At 46.7% G+C, this 13,208-nt stretch overlaps 1 protein-coding gene across 1 annotated transcript in view; it reads left to right on the top strand.

Annotated features, from left to right (window-relative positions):
* The window catches only part of col16a1 (collagen, type XVI, alpha 1), a 413,938-nt gene that overhangs the window by 324,155 nt on the left and 76,575 nt on the right, over positions 1-13,208 (top strand). Inside the window, exons 44-45 of the mRNA XM_078566895.1 lie at positions 2,177-2,221; positions 11,103-11,183. Of these exons, the coding sequence (XP_078423021.1) occupies positions 2,177-2,221; positions 11,103-11,183 (126 nt within the window). The remainder of the gene's footprint in view (positions 1-2,176; positions 2,222-11,102; positions 11,184-13,208) is intronic.

Below are 13,208 nucleotides of genomic sequence, written 5' to 3'. Positions count from 1 at the left end.
TCCGTATGCCCCTTCTTCTGATTCACCACCTCCTGAAGAAGAGTCTTACAGACTCAAAACGTTAACTCTGTTTCTCTCTCCACAGATGCTGCCAGACCTGCTGAGCTTTTCCAGCACTGTCTGTTTTTATTTCAGATTTCCAGCATCCACAGTATTTTGCTTTTAAGCAGGAGTATCGTTATTCATGTCATTTTGGCTCTTAACTGAAGTTCAGTTATTCATCACCTCGATGTCCATTTGCCACTTCACTGCCCAGTCTGCAAGTTTTCTTATGTCGTCTTGTATCATGTTGCATTCTTCCTCCGTGTTAACTATAATCCCCATTTGCACATTTTGATATTGAGTTACTTGCTCTTAAGTCCAAATCATAAATTTAAATTATAAAAAGCAGTGGTCCCAGCACTGACCTTTTGGTACACCACTTTCTATCTCCCTCCAATCTGAATAACTAGCTTTTAATAAATAGAAGGGTGATTTTTTTTATTATTATTCACAGGGCTGTGGAAGCAGTTCTAGTTCAATGTCAAGGTTAACAATCAACAGCTTCAGCTGACTCAGTGTCAATGGTTGTGATGTTACCAGGAATGGATCTCTCAGGGCAGGAGTTCAGCGTGTGGGCAATGGCCTGGGTGGCCACGGTCACAACCTGAGCTGTTCCTCATGTTCCGCTTGTGCAGCACAAGGGCCACGTCTTTCCTGACCCGTCCTCAAGCGGTTAAGGGGTGTCCAGGTTTTCCATGGAAGGTTGAAACCTGGGATTTCAGCACTCAGGTCAGTTACCAGGTTGCAGTTGGAGAGGTTTGCAGTCAACCAGGAGGTGTGCCATCCAGAGGAGGGGCTGTTGTCAGGTTGTAGGGTGTGGAGTATGATCCAGTGGGGACTATGGGATTTCAGATGAGTGTGTAGGTTTTTATGGAGGTCTTGTGTCAATGAGAGTGCTTCATTAGCTATCAGCCGGTGGCATTCTCCGAGGTTTATTCTGCAGACATCAGTAGTTTCAATGTGCACTAGCACATGAAGCCTCTCGAGCTGTGCTGATTTTAACATCCCAGAAGTAATCCTGTGACTTCCCGAAGATGGATATCTACCACGTTTGTGTGGCGGTTCCTGAGCCAGGCTGAGGATTATTTCTGGGACATTGAGACAAGCAGAGGGTGAGTTAATTATGTCTTTAGGATTTTAATAGGAATTGATAGGGTAAATGTTGTGGGGTCTAAGACAAGGGACATAAACTTAAAATCAGAGCCAGACCATTCAGGAGGAAAGTTAGGAGAGACTTCTCCATGCAAAAGGTGATAGAAGTTTGGAACGAAAAGCAGTAGATGCTAGAACAAAGAACAAAGAAAAGTACAGCACAGGAACAGGTCCTTCAGCCCTCCAAGCCTGCACCGATCATATTGCTAGTTCAACTAATAATTATAATCTGAGATTGATAGATTTTTGCCAGCCAAGGTTATTAAGGAAATAGCAACCAAGGTAGGTGGATATAGATCAGCCATGATCGTTTTGAATAGTAGACAGGATCGAGAGGCTGAATGGCCTCTTCCTGTTGCTATGGCCCTGAATCCTACCCAGAGCCTCCAAGAGTGAACTGTCCTCTGCTGCGACGATCGTTTTTCTGCAGGTTTGCGAGGTCAAGATCTGTTTTCAGCCCCAGAAATGAATGTCATTTTGAATGTGACTGGTAGCATCCTGGCCTCAATGCAAGTTAAACCCTATATATGAGCACTGATTAAAGTTTCATAACCAGTGGTAAACCCTTTGTTGGGTCCATGGAATTCTGAAAGATTCCCAGTTTTACATACAGCAAAGGACAGGAAAAGACCACTCGATCGACCATCCCATCAGCCTCATTCACAGTGTATCTCCAGCCCCACCCAACCCCCACCCCCACCTCCCCTCCCCTCCTGCCTGAATATCACATTCCCTTGGGAGAGGCAAAATGAAAGGAAAATACTTATCAGCAATTGAAGAAGTAACCCTGGAAAATTCCTCCCTGACCTTAAATCCATCAAGTAAGGAGATTGGAATAACTGCTCCGTCACTCAATTTGTAGCTACAATGGAGACCGTCTTCTCTGCAAAACAGGGCAAGCTACCTCTTCAAGCTCAGAGAGGAGACTTGGTCCTGTTCATGTACACTGCTAATATAACTTCTCTATTTCTTTCCTCCACAGTGCAAGCAGCAGCAGCGTGAGCTTCCCAGAATAGAGGAGGAGATGGTATGTACCTTGAAACACCAAACTCTTACAATTGCAAACTGTCCTTGTTCCTATGGTTTCTGTGCTGGATAGTTAGGACACTGGGTACAGCAGAGTCACTGTCGCAGCTCGCATTTCTGTAAGTGACTAAAGAGAATGGATTGAATGTCGAACCCACTATCACAGGGAATAGTTAAGGTGAATAGCACAGATACATTCAAGGGGAGGCTGGATTTCTCCCGAGGGAGAAAGGAATAGAAGGATAGTGTAGTATAAAGGGTTAGCAGATGGGATATCCTCATGTGTGACATAGATGATGATGTGCTACTGACACCATTCAGTCATGTGTGAGATTCTTGAAAGAGAGAGAGAGGTTGGAGTCATGCCTAGGAGCAATATGCCTACTCTGTAAATTGTTTAGGTGTAGTACGAATAAAAGTGTTGAGCAGCTAAGTCCCACAGCTTGGATAGAATTTTCCAGCTGCTCATGCCAGTGGGATTGTCCGGTCCCACCGAAATGAACTGAGATTTCAATGGCTCGCCGGTTCCACTTCAGGAAAACCTGCCGTGGGGGAGGGGGGGAATTGGTGCTGGAAAATTCCGGCCCTAGAGTAAAAGACAGAAAGACACAATCACAAAACATGGCGCCAGCAATGGAGACATTGACATAAAAGAGACATCGGTGTTATCGAAGGAACCACAGAGTGAAGAATACTGTGAAAGCAGCTTGAAAAATCATGGTGGTAGAAGGAGGCTCACTGGAGAGAGGGAACGATGACTGTACCTGGTGAGCAGTCCCTGCCCTTGTCCTGCCCATTTGATCACCTTGAGGGGCCACAGAGAGGCCAGCAGTGGGAGTTATTCAAGCGCCATTTTCTCCAGTACCGAGCACGTTCAGGTCTTCATGAAAAAGAGCCAAAGCTTCAAGTTATTTCCTTTCTTTATGCAGTAGGCCACCAACGATTTTGATTCCATTCTTAAAGCCTTCGACACCGATTTTAGACCAACACAAAGTTTAGTAATTGAACGAGTACGTTTTAACGAGCACTCACAATGACCTGGGGAATTGATAGAATTATTACTAACAGACCTATATTGCATAGCTAGTTCTTGTGGTTGTGGTTACACTAAAGAACGAGTTAATCTGTGATCACACAGTTGTTGGTGTCCAGGATGAAAAACTCTCCGACTTTCTGCAGATCAAAGATCAGCTTGCTTGCTTGCTGGACCGCTTGATCCAATGTAAGACAGGCCGAGCTTTAAACATTTAACCGAGTTAAACTTTGTGGTGACTCTAAGGCTTCATCTGACTCTCTAGATTGGGTACGCCCAAGGGCAGCAGCCCCACCCATACAAATGCTCACCAAACCAGCTGAAAGGGTGTGAAACTCCATGCCGCCATTTTGAGGTACTTGTGGTGTGAAAACCCGGCATAGATGCCAAGACTGTCCAGTGGGGGCGTGAAATACTTCAAGTCTGGCAAAACTGGACATTTCCAGTGTTTCTGCAAATCCAACAATTTCAATCAAAGTCATAACCCATCAAGTATTTACAAAACATATTCCATCCAAGAAATGGAAAGTCCAGAACAAGACAAACCTACAGAGTTTCTTGGGGAAGTAGATAGTCTTCATCCAGACGATTGGTCAGTTAAAATCTATGATCAAGGCTTCAGTACTTCTTTTAAAATTGACACTGGAGCATGTGTTAACATATCAGCAGATGAACTTGACTGGTTTCAGCCAATGACCCTTTATCAGACATAAAGTTACAATGTCCAGGTGGCATTGACCTTCCGATCAAAGGCAGGATTATTGCTCCTCTTGGCTACAAGGGCCAATGGATGTTGATTCTCTCCATGTCCTTTGTACTCAACATACATCTTTGTTGTGTGGTGATGTTGGCACACTTCTAGGAATCTTAGACAAAGCAGCTGATGCCTACCATTCGGAGACGTATAGTCTTTCATGCACCAATCTTCATCCTTTTACTTAGAAGCAGTGGAAATTCAGCCTTCAGAAGCTGAGGAAGTTTAAACACTCAGCAGTAAGTTCCTTTCTTTCAGAGACACTATCCGTAGACCCAGGGCGGACAAGGAAATTATGAATCTCTCAGTTCTTCAAGTAAGGCCAGAGGCGGCAGATACAGAAGGCACTGCAGCAGACAGTGACCATCCCCATGAAGACCTGCTGGATGTGAATTGGCTCTTCCTGGAGAGCGATGAGGAAGAATCACTTGCGGTACTCAGTGATCCCTTGGAGGTTGAGGTTCTAGAGAATGATTCATCCTTCCCATTGATGGACGCACCTTACGAAGTCTCTTTTGACTTTTTAGGAGAATCATCTGTGCTTTTAGTGACTGAGCATCATTCAGATCTTAGTTCCACTGAATCTACCAATATATTGCCCACTCTATCTCCTGTTGTCCATGAATAAGCTTCCACAAAGAATGCTTTGCCTGAGTTCAAGTTAGAGTCCAGAGAGGGATCACACTGCTAAAGAGCTGGTACCTTCCCAGGGTGAAAGTCAATTGCTCCCCATACTTCAGTCCCAGCTGAAAATCATCTGTTCAGAGTTGGAGGTCAGCACAGAAGCTACAGCAGAATCTTTAGCAATTCTGAAGCTGCAGAATTCTGTACAGCAACCGTTTCCCAGAGTTGGTTGTCTACAGGAAATTCCTCTCATTGCAGAAAATGAGGATGCCTTGTCTCCATATTACATGTCTCCACATTCTTCCCATTGCCCAAAGTGGAGTAAACTCGTACAGAGAGAAGTGTGGCTGTCATGCCAGTACCTACACAAAGTAGACGTTCCACCCAGAAAATCATTGGGAAATCACCTCTTCTTCTTTTCCTGACAATCTTATAGGAAGCTGGTTGTTTTTTCCGTTGTCAGCTAAGTTCTTTGAGATCTCTGAACTTCAGTGCCCTTTCAGTCTTTGATGCAGCAGTTGATGTTGAGCTGTGACAGTCTTCCAAGGAGTTAAACATCATTCCTCTTCTGAAGCATCTTCCCAGAGCCCTTCGAGGGAGCAACAAGTTCCCAGAGGAGCCAAAGGCCCATTCTCTTCAGTCTTCTCTTTGTGATCAGACTTTTGTTGAAAAGTTTTTTTTAAATTTATTTACAGGACGTGCGCATCACTGGCTGGGCCAGCATTTATTGTCCATCCCTAATTGCCCTTGAGAAAGTGGTGGTGAGCTGCCTTCTTGAACCACTGCAGTCCATGTAGTGCAGGTACATCCACAGTGCTGTTAGGGAGGGAGTTCCAGGATTTTGACCCAGTGAAGTGGTGGAATGGTGATATATTTCCAAGTCCGGATGGTGAGTGACTTGGAGGGGAACTTGCAGGTGGTGGTGTTCCCATCTATCTGCTGCCCTTGTCCTTCTAGATGATAGTGGCCATGGGTTTGGAAGGTGCTGTCTAAGGAGCCTTGATGAGTTCGTGCAGTGCATCTTGCAGATGGTACACACTGCTGCCACTGCGCGTCAATGGTAGAGGGAATGAATGTTTGTGGTTGGGATGCCAATCGCGCGGGCTGGTTTGTCCTGGATGGTATCAAGCTTCTTGAGCGTTGTGGGAGCTGCACTCATCCAGGCAAATGGGGAGCATTCCATCACACTCCTGACTTGTGCCTTGTAGATGGTGGACAGGTTTCGGAGAGGCAAGAGGTGAGTTACTCATCACAGGATTTCTAGCCTCTGACCTGCTCTTGTAGCCACAGTATTTATATGGCTAGTCCAGTTCAGTTTCTGGTCAATAGTAACCCCCAGGATGTTGATAGTTGGGAATTCAGTGATCGTAATGCCATTGAATGTCAAGAGATGATGGTTAGATTCTCTCTTGCTGGAGATGGTCATTGCCTGGAACTTTTGTGGCGTGAATGTTACTTGCCACTTGTCAGACCAAGCCTGGATATTGTTCAGGTGTTGCTGTATTTGGACATGGACTGCTTCTGTATCTGAGGAGTTGCAAATGGTGCTGAACATTGTGCAATCATCAGCGAACATCCCCACTTCTGACCTTATGATGGAAGAAAGATCATTGATGAAGCAGCTGAAGATGGTTGGGCTGATGACTCTACCCTGAGGATCTCCTATAGTGATGTCCTGGAACTGAGATGATTGACTTTCAATAACCACAACCATCTTCCTTTGTGCTAGGTATGACTCCAACCAGCAGAGAGCTTTCCCCCTGATTCCCATCGACTCCAATTTTGCTAGGGCTCCTTGATGCCACACTCGGTCAAATGCAGCCTTGATGTCAGGGGCAGTCACTCTCACCTCACTTTGCAGTTCAATCATCCTGAAACCTACACTCAGCTATACTGACAGCAATGCTGCTAAATTATTGTCCTATTCTACACCAGATGCAGTAGAAAGCTCTGATGTCTCCAAGCCGTCTTCCCGAAGGAAGGAGATTGAATCCCCCCGGGACTGTGACTTGGGGAGGGGAAGAGTTGGAGTTGGAGTGGCTGGAATCTGGAGTTGTAAGCAGGGACCTGAATTTTACATTCCGAGATTGGGTGCACGCCCGACCCAACCATATGTGAAATTGCGCAAAATGACAACGGGCGTGCATCCTGACATCATTGTGCACGCGAGCAATGTTGAGGCTGTTGGGCGCATGTGGGAGTCGGAGTTGTGCCCGCCAACAATTAAAGGGCCAGTTAAGGCCATTAAAAAGCCTATTGTCCACGATTTTGCGTTGCATGTGTGATTTTGCACTCGTTGCAAGGGCAAAACAGGCAGACACGCAACACGTTTTTAACGAATTGTCACCCAAGGGCAGGATAAAAAGGTTCTGGAGCATTGCCACTGAGAGTGGTGAGGAGTTTAGGAGATAGTTTGCTGCTGGCTGCTTAGTGAAACTTGACAGCTTTATCTCTGTTTTGAGCTTCAGTCTTTACATTGCTAGCCTTCATTTCATGACTCACTGGTGTCTCCAAGGCCCCTGGAGGATTAATACCGTGTGGACCCTTCCAGCCTTCTGTTTCTCTGGTAATGTGGATTGTGTACTCCATTGGGACCTCCTCTGAGATGGAAGAGAGGGGCAGAGGGAGAGGAGGTCAGGTGTCCGCAGACAGCGTCCAATGGAGGGAGCTTTGGGAGGAGAGGCGCAGGCACAAGGGGCGCAGGGCCACCAGGGAGTCTAAGGTGGAAAGGGCCGCAGAAGACGCCACTATCCTGCTGCCAGGGTTTACAGGCAGTGATGCAGCTACCTCAATACATGGTGCAGTGTCAAAGGAGGCTCCGCCTCTCCAGGGAGACCGTGACCTCTATTAGTCAGATGATTGGTCCTGAGATCAGATCCGACTGTGTGGATGGAAACCCCAAGCCAGTGGCTCTGAAGGTCACAGTAGCCCTCAACTTCTATGCCTCCAGCTCTTTCCAGGGGTCAGTGGGGGATCTGTGTGAAGTTTCCCAATCAGTTGTCCACAGTTGCATGAAACTGGTGACTGATACTCTGTTCAGGCGGGTCTTAAAATTTATTCATTTCTGTACAGACGAGACCAGCCAGGCTGAGTGAGCCAGAGGTTTTGCAGCGAGTGCTGGGTTCCCCCACATCCAGGGTGCTATTAACTGCACACATGTGGCCAAGGTACCAGTGGGTCAGCCGGGAGCCTTCGTCAACAGGAAAGGATTCCACTCCAAGAGCGTGCAGATGCAGATTCTGCAAGTCTGTGCAAGGTACCCTGGCAGCTCCCATGACACATACATCCTCAGACACTCCTAGGTGCCGAGGCTTTTCATGGCTCCAGCTCAACTGGATTGATAGCTGCTGGGTGATGAGGGCTATCTGTTGAAAAGGTAGCTTATGACACTCTCTGGCACCCAGAACAGAGGCAAAGCAGAGGTATAACAGAGTCATGCTCCCACAAGGGTGGTGATAAAGAGGACCATAGGTTTGCTGAAGATGCACATCCAATGCCTGAACCATTCAGGGGGCGCACTACAACACCCCCCAGAGCGGGTATCACTGGTGGTGGTTGCATGCTGCGCTCTCCACAATCTGGCACAGGCAAGGGGGGGCCCACTGGAGGAAGAGAATTTGAGGCAGCTCCACAGGCCACAGGTGATGACCCCAGTGGTGGATCAGAAGAGGAGCCCAGGCAAGAACAAGGTGAGGATGTGGAGGCAGACCTTTGGAACCTTCAGGGAGGCAGGGACCAGGGAGGCATTGATTCAACGCTCCTTCAGCTAGGCTGCCAAGGCACTGCTTCAGCCTTATGCCGGGGTGGCTTGAAGTGACCCATTCCATTGAACCCAAAGCCCACTCTGTACCTGTGCAATAAAGTTTAGAGCCACTCATGTCCAGCATGAGATACTGGCATGCCCTACACCTATAAAACAGGTGAAGCATACTCAGACCATTAACACAAAAGCAACATTTATATAATGTTGGCACTCACAGAAAATGAACATAACAAAACTGGTGTGACCATTAACACCAAATAAATATATTAACAAGACATGGCAGAACAGAAGATCACCCGTGAACAGTCCCACTTGTGCTCATGGTGTCTAAACTTAAACTTGTGAGTGCTGCGTCTTGGTGACCCCCCCTCGCTGACAGTGGTATTGGAGACAGCCTGCTGACTGTGCTATCCTGTCGGCCTTGATGACCTTGACAGTCGTCCTCTGGCCAATGGAGCCTGTGCTGGCCCCGCCCAGAGGGAGTGTACATCACCAAGGCTGGGCACTCCTCAGTTATCGCTGACTCATCAGATGGTTGCCACAGTCACTGGCAGAGGGTCGGAGGAACTGCTGCCATCACCCAGAGTGCCCTGAGAGGAGTCCGCAGGGAGACCAAGCAGTTTGTGCACCAACGTGAGGTCGATCTGGACCTCCCTGCTTGCCATTGATGGACGGACACCTAGGTGGATACTAGGTGCCTCGTCCATCTCTCACACTGGCAGTGATCTCCTGAAGTCATGGCCTGTGTGAGGGCTTGCAGGTCTGAGCACAACACCAGTAATCCCTGATTCTGTTCCTGGAGCAGTCTCTCCACGAGACCGCCACTCTCTCAGTGGAGGAGGCATTGCGCTCAGCCATGAGGGTCAACACAGTGCTCACACTCCGCAGGGACTCCTCCACAACGGAGACCATGGCACGCATATCCTCATGGATCCCTGACAGATCCTCCTGCATGTCCCACTGGATGTCCAGCATCTGCCACCTAATGGATGACTCCAGAGGCTCATCATCTGCCTCAGACTCAGCATGATCCTGGTCTCCAACAGTCCACCAACTTCCTGAACATGCTTTGCCTCCGTCTGCCCCTCGTGAGTGTGAAGACCCTTCACTGCTGTGCACCGACATGGTAGCCGATGATCTAATGCCCACTGAGGTGCTGGTATCTGCGCTGGTGCCTGGTGCAGCTGTTCCTCCAGTTTGCTTCCCTCTGTGACACCCTGGTCCACTCCTCCATCACCCCCTGCACCTCAGCCCCCTCCCACGGCACCTTCCCATGCAACCGCAGAAGATGCAACACCTGCCCCTTTACCTCCCCTCTCTTCACTGTCCAAGGCCCAAACACTCATTTCAAGTGAAGCAGCATTTCACTCGCACTTCCCTCAACTCAGTCTACTGCATTCACTGCTCCCAATGCGGTTTCCTCTACATTGGAGAGACCAAACGCAGACTGGGTGACTGCTTTGCAGAACACCTTCGGTCAGTCCGCGAGCATTACCCAGACCTCCCTGTCGCTTGCCATTTCAACACCCCATCCTGCTCCCATGTCCACATGTCTGTCCTTGGCCTGCTGCAATGTTCCAGTGAAGCTCAATGCAAACTGGAGGAACAGCACCTCATCTTCCGATTAGGCACTTTGCAGCCTTCCGAACTTAACATTGAGTTCAACAACTTCAGACCATGAACTCTCTCCTCCATCCTCACCCCTTTTTTATCCCCTTTTTTCAACATTCATTTTTATTTTTTTCCCACTTATTTTTATTATTAGTTTTTTAAATTCATTTTCATTTTTATTCATTGTTTCATCCCCACCTTTAGCCTATTTTCAATCTTTTTTCCCGCCACTGTCCCCTTCCCCCATCCCAACCCCACCTGGGCCATCTGTCACTTGCTCATGTTGTTTTTTCCAGAGTGCTTACCCTTGCCTGGCTATTAGCACATCCTGCTTTCTACCTTTAATGTCACCATTAGCACCTCCTTTAGCCAGTATCACCACCATCAACACTCCTTCGACTTTTGTTTATGACATATTTGGCAATCTCTCCTTTGCCTCCAGCTATCACTGGCCCTCTATCCAGCTTCACCTGCTCCACCCTCCTTTAAACGGTATAAATTTCACCACATTTCTACTTCTCTTTAGTTTTGAAGAAGAGTCATACGGACTCGAAACATTAACTCTGTCTTTCTCTCCACTGATGCTGTCAGACCTGCTGAGTTTTTCCAGGATTTTTTGTTTTTGTTTCAGATTTCCAGCATCCGCAGTATTTTGCCTTTATCTGCCTTGGGAGTGTTTGATGGAGACAGTGTAGAGGGAGATTTACTCTGTATCTAACCCTCCTGCTGACCATCAGTTCCTGTTCTCTGGGTTATTCACCATTCTCTCAGAATTCCTTGAATTCCGCTCCTGGGGTGTCTCAATGCCTTGGATATTGTTTCCTCTTTGTGACTATATGTGTGTCTGAGTGACCCAGTCTCTCCTTTGAACACTATGTAAGGATACAGTGGGAAACCAGAAGATCTGCATCCCAGCACCCTGTGATATTGTATCTTTCTGCTACAGTTTGTTCCCATTCTGTTCTTTGTCCTTTGCTATTCCTGAAGCGAATAGCAGCACAGATGCTGAGTGGTCCCATGACACCCGGGAATTTGTCAACAGAGGAATTGAAAAATGCTGATAATCAGAACCATTTGTTTTGGGTGTTTTTTTCTAGCCAAACAATAGAGACTGCGGATATCCAGGGCTTCCAGGGATGCCCGGCCCTCTAGGTGAAACAGGAGTGAAAGGAGAACAGGTAAGGGCATGGTGATGTAAAGAACAAATGCTGAAAATATAAAGGAGATGAGCCATGAGCTGAGGGAAAGACAAAGGAACCGTGAAGTAATCAAGAAAGGAAAAAAATTAGAAATGACAGGTCTGAAAGAAAACGTGCCTGATTGTTAGGACCAGCACTCATTGGATTATATGTCTGTTGGCCCTGATTATAGTTTAGCTGGTACAGGTGAAAACCTTTTGCTGTTCGATGGACAATTCTTTCACCTCTAGCCTCCCTTCTCCTATGAATCTCCTCAGAACTTTCTTGACCTCTTCATCCTTCACTCCAGCTACTCACTCTCGTCCTCCCTGCATTTGAACATCGAAACAGGAGGAGGCCATTCAGCCCCTCAAGCTGTCTGCTACTCAGTGAGATGATGGTCGATCTGTATCCAAACTCCATCCACCCACCTTGTCTCCATGTCCCTCAATGCCCTTAGATGGCAAAAAGCTATCAATCTCAGATTATAATTACCATTTGAGCTAGCATCTACTGCTTTTTTGTGGGAGAGAGTTCCACATTTCTTCCATCCTCTGCATGAAGAAATATTTCCTGAATGGCCCTACCTGATTTTAAGATTATGTCCCCGTCTCCTGAATCCCCCCACCTGTGAAAAATGATCCTCTAAGCAACCCATCAATTTGTTTCCAAAACCCTAAAATTCTCAATAAAAGCACCCATTACCTTTCCATGTTTCAGGGAATATAAGCCTTAATTAAGTAATCTCGCCTCAGTCTAATCCATTATCCTCCCTGCATTGAATTTAAGATACTTAGTTCCATCCTTTACTTTAGTCCACTCTTCCAAAGGATCTACAAGTGGTACAGATCAGTTACTCCGAAGAACCCATACACTTTTGAAATCCAAACTTGCTGACATTGCTACTTGTTAAGTTTTCTCAGCTGCTTTCCTATTCTCTTCAACTTGCCTGTTTCCTAGTTTCTCAACAATATCACGTTTTTAAAAAAAAGTACTGTTGCACGTTCTGAGAGACAAGGGGGATCTTCAGTCACTGCAGGGTGTGCAGGGAGGAGACACGAGACTGATCCCAGTGTCAGAGTGAAGAGGAGAGACTTGGAGTTGGATTTTCATGTCCCAAAAAATTCGGGAATGAGTGCGAGAATTGTGCAAGCTGAGGCCGCAGGACCATAAATTTGAATTTTCCCCCTCAAAAATAGCCCACACAACTTCCCATGGGTGGGGAAAAGCTCTGGTTGCAACTCCTGTGACATGATTGGAACTTGAAACTACCTGATTGAAACATATATGATCCTGAGGGGTTTTGACAGGGTGAATGTTTCTTCTTGTGGGAGAATCTAGTACTAGGGGCCACTGTTTAAAAATAAGGGGTCACCTGTTTAGGACAGAGCTGAGGAGAATTTTTTTTCTCTTGTGGGGTTGTAGGTCTTTGGAACTCTCTTCCAAAAAGGCCGTGGAAGCAGGGTCTTTGAATAGATTTCAAATTGGTAGAATTTTTGATGAGCAAGCGGGTGAAAGGTTATCAGGGGTAGGTGGGAATATGGAGTTGAGGATACAACAGATCAGTCATGATCCTATTGAATGGCAAAGTGGGCTTGAGGAGCCAAGTGGTCTACTCCTCCTAATTTGTATGTTCATATGACATCGGGATTGCCATTGACAGGCCGAGGGAAAACTTGTATTTAATGTTCCGCAGTATTTTCATTGGGTTGGGTGGGTTTTGAAAGCTTTGGGAAATGCACCAGGTACGAGAGTTTGGGAGATCTGTGGGAAAACCTGCTGAGGAGCCCAGAACATTCTGACAGGTAAGTGCAATATGTTTTGACATTATTAGATGCTGTATTAAGTAGATGTGCTTTAACTGCAGTGATTGAGTACAGGGCTGTGTCCTAAAAAGGTGTGTTGACCATTACATTGACCAGCATTGTGCAAGTGTTGAGATGCATTAGAGTACTTTACCCATTTGAGAAAAAGCGCTATTATCCCTTAAAAATTGTAGAAAACAGTGCTTTGTAACCTTCCTGT

The sequence above is a fragment of the Cetorhinus maximus genome, chromosome 21 (genome assembly GCF_964194155.1).
Source record: "Cetorhinus maximus chromosome 21, sCetMax3.hap1.1, whole genome shotgun sequence".
Taxonomy (NCBI): domain Eukaryota; kingdom Metazoa; phylum Chordata; class Chondrichthyes; order Lamniformes; family Cetorhinidae; genus Cetorhinus; species Cetorhinus maximus.
The sequence above is the reverse complement of the archived record's forward strand: the minus strand, read 5'-3'. Positions and strand labels throughout refer to the sequence as shown.